Source organism: Electrophorus electricus, chromosome 5 (genome assembly GCF_013358815.1).
Source record: "Electrophorus electricus isolate fEleEle1 chromosome 5, fEleEle1.pri, whole genome shotgun sequence".
In the NCBI taxonomy this organism is placed as follows: Eukaryota; Metazoa; Chordata; class Actinopteri; order Gymnotiformes; family Gymnotidae; genus Electrophorus; species Electrophorus electricus.
In genome coordinates, this window is record NC_049539.1 from 22,980,624 (window position 1) to 23,000,313 (window position 19,690).

Sequence of the window (19,690 nt, forward strand, 5' to 3'; positions counted from 1 at the left end):
GCTGGAGTTATGATGTTTCATCACAGAATTGTTCCTCTTCACACACACACACAGCTGGACACTGGAAATGTTGCTCTCTGCTCCCTGTCAACAGTTCATACACACACAGTAAATCACACTGAATCAAGGCCTGACAAAACTCACATCAATATATGATTAAAAAATGTAAAACACACAATCCATCTGTTACATGATGCCAAATACAAAAGATAAGTAAACACTGATATTAACAGGGCAGGAAGACAATAAAAATGGTTATACCACAAACACACCCACTCCCCCCCCACACACACAAGCAATGTGTGGGAGCTATACCACACACACACACACACACACACACACACACACACACACACACACACACAAACATATATATATACATAAGAGCAATGTGTGGGTGCTATACTACAGATACACACACACACACACGAGCAGTGCGTGGGTGCTATCCCACACACACACACACACACACACACACACACACACACAGTATCAGTGTGTGGGTGTGTTATACTACACCTGTATGTCAGGAGTGTGTGCTGCATGTGTTTCCTTCACCACAACTGAAACAGTGGTGATGGCAGAATACTGAACACACTGTAATGGATTCAGTTCCTGTCATGGATTTACGTGCAGGGGGAGTTCACTACTGACTGTTCATGGTGTTTGTAACCACGCCCCCCTTGTTAGCACACACCTGCACCCGGTTCATTGTGCCAGTTATCTATGTATTTAAACCCTGTTGGTGTGAACTTCATTGTACATCATTATTCGTGTTAGTGTGCACTGTTAGATATATACATATACCTGATTTATATACATATACATGTTCACGTCAGTGTTAGTGTGCACTGTTAGAGATATACATATACCCAGTTCATATACGTATACATGTTAGTGTGCACTGTTAGATATATACATATACCCGGTTCATATACGTATACATGTTCATGTTAGTGTTAATGTGCAGTGTTCAGTGGACCGTTACATGTGAGTGCCGTTAACGTTTATTGTGTCTTGTGTTAATAAATGTCTGTCTGTGTTGAGAGATCTGTGTGTCCTTCACCTTGCCCTGCAGCACTTGGGCCATCACAGTTACATATTCCACTGAATACACAAACAGTAAGATATACAGAATGTATTTGAATTAACTTTAAAAACACCCATAAACCTGTGCACCATCACTTGTCAGTTGTATGTAACAATATTTCAAACATTTTAAAGCATAAATCTCCATGAGAAGCTCAATCAGACATTCAAATGCTTCTCAAAGTGCCACAGGGGAAGATGGAGGCCTTTTACTGTACCATTTTCACATAGTCAGAACTTTAAGGCTTTCAAATATATTTATTAGGGCTGTCAACCTTTACGCGTTAACACTTGTAATTAATCTGGAAACATTAACACAAGTTTTTTAACTCAAATTAATCATATTAGCAGGTTTGATCCCAGCTTCTTCCTCTTACCTGGCTCAATTACTGACAGGAGCGACCACAGACAATATGATGACTGAGACAACAGCCATTGTGCTGAACAGCTTCCTTCTTATTCACACACACAAAAGAGTTTATGTTGACGGTTCATGGACACACAGATAATTTGGTTCTTAGTTTTTAAGTTTGTAATTGCTTAGCCCTTCAGCATAATCAATTAGGGACCTAATAACCTAAGAGCCAATTAAGGGCTAGGAGATTGTTATTGGTAGTTAAAATGCCACTACAGAAACAAAAGATTTCAGACTGAATATAAAGACCTCTTTAATAAACTTTGATGACCTTTCTGTGTGGAACAGGTTTCATCTACAGAGAATGAAGTGTTGTGAATGTAGATCATTATGATTATGGATCATGAAGATCAATAAAGTAAAATAAAGGAACAATGTCTCATGTATTATACATAATATTTATATTTTAAAATATTATTTGTTCTGCCGTTTTGGGTCCGAGTCGGCTCGTTTTCTTCCCAAATTACCTCCTCAGTCTTGGAAAAGATTCATTCACAGTGAACACTTGTTGCTGGCATACACAGGTGTTTTTAACATTATATAAATGTGTGGATATACAGCACATCACTCCTGTCAGTAAACCAGAGGATCTCTCTCTACATACACTTTCTATATATTAATGTCACTGTATCTATAACTACTGCTCACTGGATGTCTCTCACCAGCCTACCAGTCAATATGTCCTATCAATAACCTTCTATAGAGACAACACTGAATCTCTCCATCTTTCAAATTCTCTGTTCACACAAAACCCCTCAAAAGTTGGTGTGTGTTTTCTTGACTTATAAGCATTCATAGAGTGTGTGACTGAGACAGATGTGTGATCAGGTGTGTTTCAGACACTGTCAGTCAAAGCCAGGAGCAGCAGGTACTGTATAACACCTGTAGAAACACAAGCTTAGTTCACCTGTGGTCACGTGACATGGCCGTTTTGAGCCACGCTTCGGATCAGCGTTTCAAAACGCTGCGCTTCAGAAACTCGAAACAAGCGTAGAAACGTCCGTGTCGACCGTCCCATCCTAACTACAGGTAACACTACAGCTAATGAACTATACAGGGAATCTGAACTGTCCACTGAGAATGTGGACAACACTACAAAATGACTGAAACTTAACAGTAAACTACATTTAAAAAACACACATCACTGCAGCAACGTTACGTTTAGACCAGAGGAGTTTTAACTGGGACCATTTGAAAAGATCACTGACTACGACTTAAAATCCTGATTTACAATAACTGACCACGTATATCTGACCCCGTTAAGTTATTTTTAATATAACTGTGCAATCGTGCCTGGTGTCGGCCATTTCAGATGCGTAGCGTTAACTTCCCCAGGACTTTAATCTTTACATTAATCCACTTTTGGGTAAACCTACGATTTAAACACAGAACTTCGTACTTACAAAACACGTTGTTTAAACTGCACCGACATCGCATTTTATCAAACAGAATGAACTTACCGTGAAATAGTTTTAAACGCGCGCATCTCCAATCCGCCCAACTAATGGCAACATTTCAGAAAATACTTTCGTTTTCTAGAGAAGGGAAAGACTACAGGAACTCCAGCGGGTAAGTAGAGGGCGGAGCACATGTCAATCATTTTCAACTGAAGCCAATTACACAACCGATTTCTGATGTCAGTCATTTTTATTAAGCCAATCAGCAGCCAAAGTTACCTGTCCGTCATTTTTCTGCAGCCAATGGAGTCACAGTCCCTCCTACACGGACTTGTTTTGCGGCTGCGCTGAGAGTAAATCTCCACTATGGGGGTACGATGAAACACTTCGGAACTTCACATACCGCTTTGGTTGTAGATCTAACTTACAGATGATTGTAATTTAGACAGATAATCAGACTCACAATAAGCATGTAAGTGTGTGGACGTCCATGGCATGTTGTGCACATGACAAAGAATCTTCTTAATGGCTGAATGTTGGGAATGAGTGTGTGTTTATTTCAAGTATTGTGGAAAAATAATTTGTTTGCCTGTATTTGGTACATCAGAAAGGTACATTATATAATAACACCACCACCACTTTGCATTATTAACAAAAATATACTATGAATACTCACTTTAAATTCATGCAACAGTACAACTAATAATTAGTTTTTTACATTTGGTGTGTAACTTTTCAGAGAAGCAAACTGCTTATTCAAATCACATTAGATACCTCCATATAACATTAATACATAATGCTCTACATTACAAGAGTCCTAAATAAGCAGATTATTTTGTATATTAAACACAGAACACACAGATCACAGCAGTAGAATAGCAGTAAATGTGTATTTGCAGGGCATTTAAAGCAACGCAGAAGAGAAAGATACAAGACAACAGTAAGAATAAATAACAGCTGAATCACTGCAGTGCTCTTCCATTAGAAGGATGAACCAAACAGGTTCCTCATCATATGAAAACTGTATTAAAATATTAAGTGAGCCATCTAGGGGTCCTTTATAGCACTACACAACTGTACTGGTGAGCAGTAAGGAGGCGGACACGTGTGGAGAACAGCGAGATTTATTAAGGGCAAATACAGATTCAGAGTCGTTAGGGTAGTCCATGGTCATAGAGCCAATACGGAGATACATGATAAACCAAACAAACACTCGAAGGCAAACAAGGGAAGCAGGCTATAACACAGGCTCTAACACAAGCTAGGATAACAAAACAGGCTAACAAATGCAGGCTTTGAAGCACAGATGGGTTTTCATACTTCCATCAAACAAACACATACGCATAAACACAATGAACAGCAACACCACCGGCCATCAGACATGGTTTAAATACATGAACTTAACAAGGTAGAAGTGAGGAACAGGTGAGGAAAATCAAACGAGGGAGGAGAAAAGGAAACTACGGCATGGAACTAAAATACACAAGACGGGCAAAACACGGAAGCTGGGAGGGACTAACTGACAACAACCGGATTCCATTGATATGACTTCCTGCCTCACTACAGAGTGTAATTAATGACTACTCGGATGTCATACATTTGTATGACAATCATTAATTATTCAACATTACATTTTAGCACACAACATTATATACCAATAGAAAAGAGAAGAGAAAATTGATATAAACCAATTCTCATCTTATTCCTTTCTTAAATCCATAATTCCCCACACAACAAAATCTCACAATCATTCTAATTAAACCAGAACACCAAAATAAAATACATGGCAGGCCTGATTAAAAAATAATGGCCACATCACTCTAATGAGCACAGAAAAACCCATCTCTACTCAACCTGAGATGGCAAAGTAACACTATCCCTTGATGGGCTACACTCACTCTGAGCCCCTGAAAGACGCAGGACGTTATGCATCTTAAAGGCTCTCGCGCGCGCGCGCGCTCTCTCTCTCTCTCTCTCTCTCTCTCTCTCTCTGGATGGATGATATAGTAAGTGATAAAGCAACAGTGTCGTCAACTGCAGTATAAGCAGGTTAACCTCTTCCAACTCATAGCCTACTAGTCTAATATGCTACTTCAGTACATTAAGTAGAAAAAAAAAATCAAGCTTCATTCAGACACTTCTCACAACACACGCAAACCATTGTTAGGCACAAAAGAGAGTTATGCAAGGATTCTAGATCTGAAAACCCAACTCACCTCTGTACTCTAATAAATTTAATTTACTGTATAGGAAAACTCATCACACCCCATATAAGTCTTCAGATGTTCCCTTTAAAAACTGTTAAAGGGGCAGTTACACAAACACGTCACTACTCCTCCTTAGATTATCATATCACATTTACAAACCACTACTAAACACATTTTCATCTGGGCTACTTATGTTGTCAAATAAAAAGTGATTGACAACACACCTCCTGATCATCTTTTGCCATCAGAGCTTGAACAGCTTCCATCAGGTCAGAGGTCCAGAACACCTGCTGTATTACACATTTACCTGTCATCACCATGGCAACTCCTGTTACTATGGCAAACAGATAGCTTATGCTTTGTGTTTTTCTTTTTTCAAATTTGTATCAAATTTTAGAATTAGAATTGTGAAATAAAAAGTTACTCATTTGCATTTTTTGGAGTCATTTTACTCAGGATCTGTAGAACTTGCTTTGTGGAGGATAATGGCTTGTTTTCTTACCCCTTTTTTAATTAATATGTGCCCTCTCAATAAAGATGTCCGCATCTGTCCCTGGCTCACGAGAGCACTCTGGTTAGTTCCTTGTCGTTCCTAGATTTTTTCCACATTCCAATAATTTTCTTAAGTACACTTTAAATAGAAAATAAGATACAGACTCTGGAATTAATTGAAGAGAGTTGCTGGTCCTGTCTTCAATCTGAGCTCAATGTTACAAATGATGCATAGTCTGAACTATGTCTAACAATCACACAACACACATTTTTATACAGTTTCAGAAGTGATTATGTAAAAGCCCACCTTCTTCACATACAAAATGTTTGAAATCTCCACCACTATGTTCAAACATACATTATTCAATATATGCAAATTGGGATGCATCATCATGTAAATTAAAGCTCGACACCATTACATCCCATTGGAAGATTTTCCCTTTTATTTAAACAATGATGTCTGCTTACACCACTAAAACACCTGCAAGATGAAGTTGCAGGTCAGCTTCAACCTGCCCTTCAGGCAAGATAAACCTTGCTTAGCCACAGAACTCTCAAAGAGGCTTTCACGTCTTTTAAAAACACATCTTTTCCCATCACTAATGAAGTTATTTTTCACAGGAACAGTCCAGAGTGATCTGCCTTAGACTTCCACAGGGGGCTTGAAGTCACCTGCATCAGAGCCTCTGTTCTGCACCTAGACTCACAAAGGCCTCTGACCTTAAGACAACCCAGAAACATTATTCCTCTTTACATAAACACAGTCTTGCACCTGTTAGAGAACTTCTGATTATAATAAGCTTTGATCACAGAAAAATGTGTGATCTTTCTTTAACAGTTTATTACACACACACACAGACAGACAGACAGACAGACAGACAGAGAGAGAGAACCATTATCTGTGTGTGTGTTAGAGAGACAAAGTGCCTCAGAACATTTTACTACCTCACCTGACTCACTAGTCCAAGAGCTCTCCTGGTTAGTCCTGACACACTAGTCCAAGAGCTAAACCCCCTGGTTAGTCCTGGTTCACTAGTCCAAGAGCTCTCCTGGTTAGGTGTGTGGCATAACAGCAATGTAGTACAGTGTAAAGAATTCCACTGTCAAGATCCCAGGAGAGTTCAAACTACAGTAGTGTGAAAAAAATGTCTGCCCCACTTCCTATCTTATATCTTTATAACCTTTTCCATACTGATAGCACTTAATCACTTTGCATCTCAGGTGCTCCTGAATTTCTTTAGATTACAGCATGCCATCTAGCTTGTAAGAAACTTTTGGTCTTCTTCACGTTGTCAGACGGGTCCTATTTAAGTGATTTATTGATTGCAAACAGGTGTGGCAGTAATTAGGCCTGGGTGTGGCTAGAGAAATTAAACTCAGCTTGAACTCAGATGTGATAAACCAGAGTTATCACAGTAGGTAATCACGTTTTCATACAGGGCCATGTAGGTTTGGATTTTTTGTTCTCTTAATAATAAAAACTGCATTTTGTGTTTACTTGTGTTAGCATGGCCAAAGCGCTCCGATACCCCATGAACAGGGGATTTTCTTTCCTTTAGCACCAGTTCTGAGCCCGAGAGCTGCAAACTGAAAACCTCCAAATGGGATCAATGAAACTATGAGTGGGACCTGCAGTTTAGATCACTTATCCTAAAGCCAATTTTCGGCAAGATGCATAAGATGCCTGAGAGCAGCAGTAACCACTGACCAGGCCTTTGAAGACCTCCGTGAGGTTTTACACCACACTTAAAACCCTTACAGTGTCCAACAAGCTCTGATAGGGGTGATGATCAGGTGTCCACATACTTGTAGACATACAGTGTATGTGTGCAACACCCATTGTTGCACACAACAATGCACAAAACACTGCCAAGGGGCTTTTAGGTACATTCAGAATATAATTTCTCAGTACAGTGAGGTCTTTAGGGCAAAGTCAGATTATAACACATCTCAGTACAGAGGTGTTTTGGGTACACTCAGATTATAATGCGTCTCATGTGTATGTAACAGCGCTCTGACAAGTCAGTATCTTACCAACAATTAATCGTTACATTTATCTTCAAAATAAAATACCTTTAATGGCATATTATGCTATTACAAACAGGCGTTAATTTTTAAAATGATGTCTATTTCTACTCGGAGAAAACACACTTCAAATGCCTGAGGTGATGACTGTACATATATATTCTCTGTACCTGCCCTTTATTTACCCCTCTACACAGACCCAGGTTTGGAGCCCAGGCCTTAGTCCCTGATGGATCATTTTAACACCAGTGGCCATCAGCCCTGCTGCTTCAGCTGGAGATCTCAATGGAAGAACTCCAGGAGCAGGAGGTGGGTCTAACACTCCTAGGGTAGTAGATCTCCAGAAGTAGGGGGTGAGGCTAAACTCTGCTGGGGGACAGATCTCCAGGAGCAGGGTTGGTGTGCACTGGTCTACACAGGTCCATCCCAGAGTCTTTGTCCTGCTTCCCTGGTCAGTCCCTGTGTGTCCCTCACTCAGTGCTGACCTGCTCTCACTCCCGGCCTCTCTGCTTCTTGCTCTGTGGCTGTTGAGCTTTGGCCTTTTTAACAGGAGGCGGAGTCTGTGTCTCCTCTCCTCCCTGCACTTTCCTCTTCTTGTTCTTTTTCTTCTTCTTCTTCTTCCCCCCTTTCACCCCTCCCCCTGCAGTTGCCGGGGCGACTGTAGTGTCCATTCCCTCCAGTATGGTGGGCTTCTTGCGGTTTTTGCGTTTCTTGCTCTCGGGGAGGAACCCTTTCTTCTTCTTCTTTGGAGTCTCCTGCTCCACCTGCTCTGCTACTGCTTTTTTCACCTTCTCCACTCGGGGCTTCCTGAGAAGACCAGGAGACGAAGATCAGACACAACAAACCCAAGGAGACCAGGAGACAAAGATCAGACATAACAAACCCAAGGAGACCAGGATACAAAGATCAGACACAACAAACCCGAGGAGACCAGGAGACAAAGATCAGACACAACAACCCCAAGGAGACCAGAAGACAAAAATCAGACACAACAAATCTGAGAAAACCAGGAGACAAAGATCAGATGGAGGCCCACAAACATCCATTTATGAGCAGACAGCTGAGCTGACTGTGGTTATGATGACCAGCTGGGTTCATGGTTAACCTCCACTTATCAGTCCTCCATTACTGATATCTGAGGCCCCGTGGCTCAGACTGTGACAATTATGAGTGAGTGCAGCTGTACGTGTAACTCACTGAATGTTGAAGAATTTCATCACACTCCAGTACGTGTCTTCTAGCTGCCCGGCCTTCTGCAGACTCCCCTCAGAATTCATGGACCTCAGAACATTCCGGAGAGAATCCAGATTCACCTCCACCTTCTGATCAGAACAACAGACTTTTAGCCTTGCCACTACAGACATAATTAAAACATAATGAAAACAACTATGCTACAGCAACTGGGCAAATAAGGCCAGTGTGAAAAAATCTAGAAAAAGCTAGAGTGGAATCACGAGTGTTTCTAGAATGCTCCGTCTAGAGTAAGACATAGGCAACGTTTCTGTACCTGACTGCGAACCGTTTTGACCAGGAAGTGGCAGAGTTCCAGGGCCTTCACCATCTTCCCATGAACTGCCTTGTTCTTGCACTCTGTGTGCTGGAGACTCTGGAGGAAACAGAACAGACGCCAAACTGATTCAGCTCAGAGTGACGAGCCCACAGTGGGGGCGACACCACCACCATCTCTGCAGCCTCAGAGCCCAGTCCAAGTATTACACACCCAACAGTTCTTACTCAGCCTAACAGGCATTAATTTCACTTATGAGCGCATTAATACACACACACACACACACACACACACACACACACACACACACACAATTATGTGACAGCAGAGTGAATTAAACTGATTATGGAAACCAGTTCATGTTGGCACAGTGTCAGCCTACTACGTCCAGATTAACATTGCTGTGATTTAAAGTGTTCTGAGTCAGTGTCACATCCAACCCACCTGATCCTGTTTAACAACTCACTTCAGAAGACCAGGATCACCTGGACCAGGTGTGTAAGGTACAGCTGAACTTTATTTTTCAGCCTTTATCTGTTGGAGACGGTCTTGCAATGTACTCTACATGCATTTGACCTGGACTCTACCTGCTGGAGCTGGTCTGCTGTTGTCTGGCAGAGTTCAGTCCACTGGGCTGTAGTCATCAGCTGCTTCACCTCTTTAGACTGCAGAGCTCTCAGAACCATCACACACGCCTGGCCCTGCAACAGCCAATCAAAGCCATACAGAGTGTTATACAGCCATTCATAACCATCCAGAGGAATAAGGAACCAATCAAATCCTTCCAGTGGGTTAAGCAGCCAATCATAGGACAAGTAAGGCCCTGAAAATGCTAACGCAAACATGAAAGGATAAGGATGTTAATTTTTACAACCAAAACTGACAGCATTGGTCCATAAAACCTTTTATTATAGGAAATGAACAACCAATAAGAAAAACACAAGTATAAAGACATCAATAGCACTGTTGCTAATGTAGCCAGCAGGGCTCGATTAGGTCCAGAGTGTGAGGAGGATTTACCTGCTGATGTTCTCTCACTGCCCCGGCGATGTTCTCTACTGCAGTGTCCACCAGATTCACACACAGAACCTGTAAAACACATCAGGTCAACAGCACTGTTCAGCACTGGCTAAGGTGGCTAACCGACTACACTACTGGTGTTATGTAGAGCATTAAACCTGCTGTGTAACATTCTACAAGCTCCATCACGAACAGACACAGGTGGAGAATATGAAAGTTTACAATTATACTACAGTAACTCAACAATGAGACCAGAATAGATTAAATTCTGTAATGATTCTGTAGGTACCAAATTTGAACAAATGTTTGTTTCTGCATGTTTTAAGTATGTGCTGAATTTGTATGTCATTATGTGTGGTACACAGTTGTATGTGAGGCTGTGTGTGTGTTTTTTCTCTTACAGGGAATCTGTTGAAGAGGTCGATGAACATGTCTCCTGTGAGGGGGCTTTTTCGGCGAGTCATAAAGGACAGGAGCGCATTTCTGAACCAGGAAGTTACTCTGGCTACGTCCACCTTACCCATGATCCTCTCCTGCATACACAAAAAAAAATTAATTAATTAAAAAAAAATTTAAAAACCACCTTCATCTCAGCAGTCTGACCAGAAGACACCATTAATCCCAGGAGCAGTGTGTGGGTGTGTTATACTACAGACACACACAGGAGCAGTGTGTGGGTGCAATACTACAGACACACACAGGAGCAGAGTGTGGGTGCTATACTACAGACACACACAGGGGCAGAGTGTGGGTGTGTTATACTACACCTGTGTGGCAGGAATGTGTGCTGTATCCGTTTCCTTCACCACACCCCTCAACACTTTAACCAGATAGAGTGCAGCACTGAGCGAGAGAGAGAGAGAGAAAGAAAGACAAATATGAATCACAAGCATCTAAACATAAAGTAACATTAACTAAATGCCATAAAGTATAATTCAACTAAACCAGGAACTTTGTATGATAATATGAAACATTTTCCTGTTTCCTTGAGTCTTCAGTAGTTTTTATGGCAAGCGTCTTTGGTGTGGCCAGTGTGACCCGTTGAGTTCCTGCACGCTCCCGTCTCACCTGAAGTAGTACAGTGCCACTGACGAGTCCGGCAGCTTCTGTGCTCGTCCAATCAGACGCTCCAGCATCTCATGAAGCTCCGCCTCTCGCCCCTCTACCTCTCTGCAGTAGTGTTTCCCACGGCACAGCTGGTTCCTGTTACACACACACGCGCAGAGTATGTTGTCTTGGTGACTGTTACAATCCCTGTAGGCTTGTGTGTGTGTGTGTCCCACAGTCTGGCGTACCTGAACATGTCTGCAGCTCTGCGCAGGAAGTCCTGCTCCTGCTGCACAACCTCTGAACTCATGCTCTTCTCTATCACAGCCAGGAGAGGCTCCACCAGACACAGCACCAGACCACTGGAGCCCTGCTTAGACAGGAACACCTCCAGCAGGTCCAGGACCTACACACACACACACACACACACACACAGTTAGCTCCTGGGGAGAGGTGCGTCCTCCAAGTCTGCCGTTGTCCTGACGTGTGGGAGCGACCCACTTTAATCCTGAAGTCCCGCACGAGCGTTCTCTCCTTCCTCACACGCTCCTTCTCCTCCTGACGACCCTGACGCTTCCTCCTCTGCTCGCTGAACAGAGCCGCCAGACTCTTGTCCAGCTTCATCATGGCCTCGTCGTCCACCTCCTCTTCCTCACCGCTGTCTTCCTCTCTGGCCTGAACAACAGGGTCCATCACTTAATCACTCTTTCACTGGTCTTAAATTCACAGACCTGCTGTGGCTTTTATTTTGTAATTTTACTCTACAGCAAGCGTGTTGGTCTCGCACTGCACTGCCACATGCGAAAACGGCCACTTTGTAACAGGAAGTATTTGTGACCAATACTAAAGCAGTCTGGAGCGGAGATTAGCCATCCTATTTAGTCTGCACAGATTAACAGATTCAAAGTACCATATAATGTCTTAAATTAGCAGTACAGCATGTGTCGTAACTCCATTTAGCGTGTATTGCTTGTTTAATAACAGAACAGGCATTCATTCATACCAGAGCATTCTGGCCATGCAGAACCTTCATCAGTTCCAAACGGAAATCTTGGTCAACTTCCTCTTGCTCCATGGCGTCATCATCATCATCATCATCACAGGACGAGTCATCTTCCTCCCCATCCTGGTGAAACATGTTTACACCTTTACATTAGGAGGCAGACTGGTTATGTAGTGTTGAGTCCTGATCTGAGGGTGGCACTGGTGACTGACTGGACCTTACACTGTTCCTGGTGTTTCACAGTGTGCACAGGTCTTACACCCCGGTGTTTTGCACAGGTCTTACTCCCTGGTGTTTTACACAGTGTGCACAGGTCTTACTCCCTGGTGTTTTGCACAGGTCTTACTCCCTGGTGTTTTGCACAGGTCTTACTCCCTGGTGTTTTGCACAGGTCTTACTCCCTGGTGTTTTGCACAGGTCTTACTCCCTGGTGTTTTACACAGGTCTTACTCCCTGGTGTTTTACACAGTGTGCACAGGTCTTACTCCCTGGTGTTTTACACAGTGTGCACAGGTCTTACTCCCTGGTGTTTTACACAGTGTTTACTCACCTCTCCTGTCTCCTCTTCCTCCTCCTCTTCCTTGTTCCTCTTCTCTCCTTCCATCTCGTGCATCACCTCCACTGTACCCTCATCTTTACTGGGGTCCAAAACCTTCAAACCAGTATCAAATCTTTAAAAACACCACACAATACCTGTGTGTACAGGGCAGACTCCGTCAGGTGAGGTGGGGCAGGTGCGTGCGTGCGTGTGTCGTACATCCAGTATGGTGTTCAGGGCGGGCTCCGTCAGGTGGGGGCAGATGCGGCTGAAGGCTGTTTTACAGATACTACGCATGAGACGACTGGGCTGAGAGAGCAGAGACAGCAGAATCTCCACCACCACCTCCACCCAGTGGGGCTCTGAGGTGTCTCCACCTGTAACAATCACACACACAGCCTGTTACGACCCTCGCGTTTCGCCAGCGTTCAGCAATTCAGTCAGACTGCGGGGAGAGTTCCTGACGCTGAGCCTCATCACACGTGAGCTGTGCTGTGAGGCGAGCCAGGTTCACCCGTTCTGACTTTACGCCACTGCTGTATAAACAATTCCTTACGTCTGCACGCACAAGCGAGACGGGAGGAGTCATTCACACAGCAGCCAAATAAAGGCAGTGGAAATTGCACACCAAGACGCCGAGCCGTAAGGCCTGGAGCGGGAGCGTTTACTGTGCGCAGGACCACATCTGGACAGTCATCCTCCTCCTCCTGCTGGGTCTCACCTGTTTCCTCCTTCTTCCTCTTCCTGGATTTGTTCTGCTGAGCTTTCTCCATGCAGCTCCGCAGATCCGCCAGTAATGCCACGCTCTCCTCTGGAGACTGCACGCGCGCGAGCACACACACAGAGAAAGGAGCACATTGAACACAAACACACAATCGACAGCGTAATGAAACCTAAAAATGAACCAAAATGTCCATCATCAAAAACGTAAACTTTGTTTATAAAAAAAGGAAAAAAAGGCAATGACAAATACATCAAAACAGTATTTCAATCGCCCACTACACACCATCACACACCATGAACACAGCCAGCGAAGCTACAGTCTTCTAATAACGCATTCATTATCTCAATACCACACTCACACTCTACTTGTGTCAGCATGTATTTTACTGCACCTGGAACATCTTTATGCTAACACACGTACACTCACATACTCACACACACACACACACACACACCACCTAAACCCCCACCTCACACCTTAAATATCTGCATGCCGATGATGAGGAGCAGATGTTGGAAGGCTGCGTGTTCAGGAGACTTCTTAGCCTTCTTCTCCAGAGACTCCACTGACTGCAGCATGCTACAGCACACACACACACACACACACGCAAAATAGAGTAGAGTAATGTATCACAGAGTTTTTATTCTGACTGCAGCGACACTGTAACAAAAGCACACCTAACCACTCTGAGAAGTCTGTGTGTCCCAGAGCTGTGTGTGTTCAATGAGTCATTACCTGTCCCAGGCCTGTGTGTGTTTGGCGCCAAGGGTCTGCGCACTCCGGGCGTGTGTGTCCTGCTTGAGCAGTGCGTTGGCGTACTGCGCGAGGCGGTACATCCACATGGAGCCGTCCGACATCACACCCAGAACCCTCCGCCCACTCGGGACATCGGTCTCCATGGAATCATCCAGGACAGGCAGGATGTTCAAGTACTGCAGCAGACTGGAGGAAAGAGAAAGAGAAAGAGAAAGAGAGCGCGAGAGAGAGAGAGAGAGAGAGCAGAAAAAAAACATGAGCCCAGAGTTCACATTTTACTGTCTGAGTCACAGTTCGTGTTCCTCCGCACTGAGGCATGTGAGCAGTGCTCATCAGCTGATCAAGACCACCTGCTTGAAAAATATCACACACGGAGGTTAGGACGGTACCTATAGAAGGCAGAGCTGGTGACGGCGCGCGTGCTGGGGTCAAGGGGCACAGAAAGCTTTGTCTGGGTCTCCAGGAGCTCAGCATTTGGCTTTGTGGTGTCAAAAAACGCGTGGAAGAAGATAAACCTAAAACACACACACACAAATATTTATAATACTAAAAAAATGTTCTGCATATCCGTATATTACTTTAGCATCTTCCCATCACGTTTTCGTGTACGCAACCCTGTGCAGGTTACCTAGCAATGCCCATAACGAGATCCTCATCTTTCTTAATCTGATGGTTTTCCACGATGGATGTGAGGCGCGGGATGATCCACTTCCGGAAGCGGAGCACACACGATTCCTTCCTGCGGGAGTAGACACGGATAACTCAGACCAGACATGCCCACCACTCAGCAGGTAACGAGGATACTCACTCATTTTATTAAGACAAAGCTAGCCAACTACCTACCCTCCTGACGGGCTAATGACAGAACAGCCAGCCTTCCCTGAGTCAGCTGTACTGCCCTAGACTCCGCCCACCCACTGGGAGCTGGTATAGACTCTAGTTTAAAGCCGTGCACACTCCTGTAGTTTGGCCATTTAAAACTGTTCATGTGCACGTGCAGGCTCGTCTGTGTGTGTGTGTGTGTGTGTGTGTGTGTGTGAGTGTGAGAGAGACTCACTGCATGTCTGGTTTCTGGCCCCCTCCCTGCTTGCGTGTGCTGAACTCCAGACAGTCCTGGAGCTGTGGGTGACAGAAGGCGTCCTTCAGCCAGTCCACGTAACGGCGCAGGGTGGCCAGGCCCATGTGCTCCAGAACCTTCCAGAAGGAGGGCACAGCTGGGCAGCCCTGGTGGGTGAGCTGGGTGAAGGCCAGCACCACCTGCAGTTGCTTGTCAGGCTCTACACATCCCTGCAGGAAGGTGCTCACATACGCCTCCATCTCCGGAGCAAACCTGAAACGGCCTGGAATCTGTAGCACACACACACACACACACACACACACACACACACACACATACACACACACACACACACACACACACACACATACACATACACACACACACACACACACACACACACACACACACACATACACACACATACACACACATACACACACACACACACACACACACACACACACACACACACACACACACACACATACACACACACACACACACACACACACACACACACACACACACACACACACACACACACATACACACACACACACACACACACACACACACACACACATACACACACATACACACACACACACACACACACACACACACACACACACACACACACACATACACACACATACACACACACACACACACACCACCGATAATGAAAATTAAACCAATTCACAAGGTCTATAACAGATCTCCAGGTAAGCCTCCTCCCTGTTCTGGCCAGTAAGCACAGGGCTCAGGGCCCATTCTCACTGGTCCTCTGCAGTCCCTACAAAGACTCACAGAGCATCAGAGACAGGGACAGTACACGCATGCCTACCCAGATCTGTCCAGAATGAGCTCACATCTAGTGTCTCTCTGTGCTTTTAATAAAGTACAGATGTGTCTTCAAACTATTTCGTTCTCACACACTCAGACTATACACACAGTTCAAAGATATCTCCTACATTTGAAGAAATCTGAGCTGTACTGGACAGAGAAAGAGAGAGAGCGCTCTACCAGAGAGCCCCACAGAACTAAACGAGCCAACCAGCGGAGCGTCTCTATGGTCTGAGGAACGCACCTGCGCAGACACCACGTGTTCACCGTAGCGACGCATCACGTCTCCGGACAGAACAACCTGCAGCTGCGCTGCAGACAGCAACGGGAGCGCCGCCCCCAGCATCCGGAACGCCAGGTAACTGCAACAGAGGGGCGGGGCTTGAAGGGGCCAGTCTTGTAAATCTAATTCACCTGGGCCTCCGGGTTTCCCTCAGGTCCCGTAGGGGTCCGTACTCACTGGGCGGGGCCCGGTGGCTCTGACATCAGCCCGCTGACGACGGCCTCCTGCCAGAAGAGCGGGAAACTGTCCTCACGCAGCGACGCCTGCATCAGGTCCATGGCAACAGCCGGGAGAACACTCTCCTTCTTCACTGAGCACGCAGACACTTTCAACAATGCTACCAGCCTGACGACACACACAGCATGACAGAATGAGTGTGTGTGAATGTGCGTGTGTTTGAGTGCGCACCGGGATTGGGTGTGTAATATTTCTTAATGATTTTTTTAGGTCTAGTTTAAATATCACAGCTGGGTTCAAAATTAGTCTCATTATCTGGCTGTTCCCCAATCTGACCTTTTCTGATTTAGATTAGGGGTGTGGGTGGGTGTGTGTGTGTGTGTGTGTGTGTGTGCGCCTCACCGAGGCAGGTTCTGTTTGTTAATGATGGCCGTGGTCCCCAGAAGTTTCTTCAGTTTGGCCGGTTTAATGATGGAGGGGAATCTCTGCATGGCCACCAGGAGGAGCTCTAACTGCTCAGGACTGCTGAGGGCTGAGGTCAGATCTGAATGCAGGGCACTGAACAGCACCTCCTCAAACACCTCCTCTGACGTCTGCAACAACACAGCATAACACCATAAGCCATCTGGACACAACACGAAGGCAGACACTGCCCTCTGCTGGAACCACCTGGGGTCAAAACTTACATTCACACAAGCAAACCCATAATATAAATCCAAATCTAACAAACAGAAGAAACTAGATGCTATTTCACTGCAAACCTTGAGTGACAACCTGTTCAATTCAACAGCTTTGTGTCAGTCATTACACCTGAAAGATTTTGGCACTGACTGACACTGGACTGACTTGGCTGGTGCTGATGTCAGCTCTATTATGAATTATTTCACACTTACGTGATGGTTTCTGATGTAAACATTTGAATTTGTGCTGCATTAGATATTATTTTGACACATCACGGTTTGTTTACACTGGTTATGTCACCACCTTTATGATGTCACAACAGTTACACAATGTAAACAAGGTTTTATATGGCACAAATAGAAAATTCAGCAGCACAAAGTACTGCGGCCAGTTTGGTTAAAATATAAGACATACGGAGTGCCAACTTGACTTGGTTATATTGCAAGAGCTCTGAGAGGGGCGTGGCCAACGCCTCTTCTGATTATGCGATCTGGCTCATCTCATCTCATAGTATGTGGGGTCTAATACCATGTAAAAAGATTCCACTCAGAATATGAACACCTTCCATGTGCGTGAACAACACTCAAAGACTAAGTCTGGACGGCCATTTCAACATAGAGAGACCAGCTACAGAAGGTGGTAGTAGAGGATTAACGTGAACCGTGCCGGCAGAATGGAGGAGGTGTGGTTATAGAGGGGTTGAGCAGAGAAGTGTCACCTCACTCAGGATGTCCACCATGGTCTTCCTGGGCAGGTCTCTCAGGTGATCCCTGTACTGAGCCAGACTCTGTAACAGCTTAACACACTCCAACAGCACCTGTGGCTCCTAGAACGAGGGGGAGAGAGAGAGAGAGAGAGAGAGAGAGAGAGAGAGAGAGAGAGAGCACACACAACAGAGTAAGAGAACAAGAGGTGGTGTGTGAGAGTGAACATTAAGAATGATTAAAGAAAATGAGTAATTAGTTCTTAAAGTGTTTACCTTGTGTAGTCGTGTGGACTGAGACAAGGCCAGCACTCCAAAGAAATTCCCAAACGCAACATTTCGTATCTGTTTCTGTCACAGGAGAAAGAGTTTCAGAAGGGCACACAGACCTGATACTCAAGATGCCAACACAACAGGATGAGGTGGCATTATCTTGACGATTCCAACTTTCTATGGTTAGCTTTCTTACCTTCTTGGCTGTCTGCAGGTTGTGTTTCTCCTTGATCTGATCTAGTGTGCTTTTAAGTGAAATCTCCTCAAACACACTCAGCACCTGCAGACAGACATCACGTGCAACTGTCAGCACACTCAGAAGCACGTGCTGGATTTAGATATTTGCGGAAAGACAATGATCGACCTTTAATGAACCAGATGAACTAGAATTCATTATTATTAGGGACAGTTTGATGTTACTTCATCGGTGCTCACCTGCGCCAGCGCCAAGCTGTATCCAGACCGCGCGTCCTCTCGCGCGTGGGACAGCCCGTCCACGAGCCTCTTTAGAGAGTATTTTAACTCATCTGACTAAAAACAAAAACAAACACAAAACAAAACAGCTAAAAGACACGTGTTTACAATTGATGACACCGAAGACGAACTACAGCCCTGCCACTAAAAGGGACCATTTCAGATCACGCCTGCGGACGTTTGACATCAAACACCAACGTCGGCCATCGCAGTTTTCTGGCCAAATCACGCGTGTTCCACCCACGTGGATAACAAACAGCGCCTCGTAAGTTAGGGCCTGATCATCTTAGATAACGTGATGTCTCCTCTGACCGTCCAAGAGGCTTTCGGTTAGACGGATCTGTTAAAGAACAAGTTCCGGAAAGGACTCTGCATCTTAAGAGGAGGTCGGTACAAAATGTGGCATGGTGCACAGGCAACACGCCGACCTTCTCGCTGCTCTTCAGGTGCTCCGTGAGGCTCTCCACCGCCTTCAGACGGGTACCCCGCTCGGGTCTGGCGATATCCCAGAAGTAGTCCAGGAACTCGCGGTTCTGTTGCAGAATGCCTCGGGGGTCGACGGCTCTGGGCCGCGGGGCCGCGTCCGCCATCTCAGCCGTGGCGGCCTGCATCCCTACACACGCTGCTGTAGGAGAACGTGGACGCGAAGAGACTCGAATACCTCCGACAACCACTTCCGTGAAAACTAATTCCAAAACAAAAGTCCTCAACTCCTAAAACGGTTACTACAGAGTAATGAGTTATAATATCATTTCGGTTACATGTAAGTGTATGCTTATAAAAGTACATAAACAATAAATGTAAACATACTGTGAATTGTTATAGTCATTACGTCATTTTGACAGACACTTTAATTATTTTTTTATAATTTACCTTTATTTTGTTGCCTCATATTCCATTTTGTTTGTTTCTTTCTCTAAAGCATTTTGTTTTTAGCACTATATATATATATATATATATATATATATATATA

At 44.7% G+C, this 19,690-nt stretch overlaps 1 protein-coding gene across 1 annotated transcript; it reads right to left on the reverse strand.

The window, feature by feature from the left end:
• Positions 1 to 7,652: 7,652 nt before the first annotated feature.
• mybbp1a (MYB binding protein (P160) 1a) lies at positions 7,653 to 19,373 on the reverse strand. Its single transcript, XM_035526152.1, has 27 exons — positions 19,146 to 19,373; positions 18,679 to 18,774; positions 18,440 to 18,523; positions 18,247 to 18,321; positions 17,986 to 18,093; positions 16,989 to 17,179; positions 16,587 to 16,754; positions 16,371 to 16,488; positions 15,278 to 15,567; positions 14,849 to 14,959; positions 14,610 to 14,735; positions 14,200 to 14,406; positions 13,941 to 14,043; positions 13,462 to 13,558; positions 12,960 to 13,117; positions 12,753 to 12,854; positions 12,203 to 12,325; positions 11,701 to 11,874; positions 11,448 to 11,605; positions 11,221 to 11,355; positions 10,920 to 10,995; positions 10,554 to 10,685; positions 10,153 to 10,221; positions 9,720 to 9,833; positions 9,133 to 9,231; positions 8,823 to 8,947; positions 7,653 to 8,432 (listed from the first exon to the last, which is right to left on the reverse strand). Exons 1-27 carry the CDS (start codon positions 19,326 to 19,328, stop codon positions 8,117 to 8,119), a joined length of 3,738 nt encoding a protein of 1,245 aa, XP_035382045.1. The 5' UTR covers positions 19,329 to 19,373; the 3' UTR covers positions 7,653 to 8,116.
• Between the last annotated feature and the right edge of the window lie 317 nt (positions 19,374 to 19,690).

Excerpts from the sequence above, each read along its gene's own strand:
- mybbp1a (XM_035526152.1), bottom strand. The coding sequence starts at position 19,328 with ATGCAGGCCGCCACGGCTGAGATGGCGGACGCGGCCCCGCGGCCCAGA. Across the intron at positions 18,775-19,145 it reads ACCTGAAGAGCAGCGAGAAG|TCAGATGAGTTAAAATACTC; the intron begins GTCGGCGTGTTG and ends TTTTGTTTTTAG. Across the intron at positions 14,044-14,199 it reads CACACACAGGCCTGGGACAG|CATGCTGCAGTCAGTGGAGT; the intron begins GTAATGACTCAT and ends TGTGTGCTGTAG.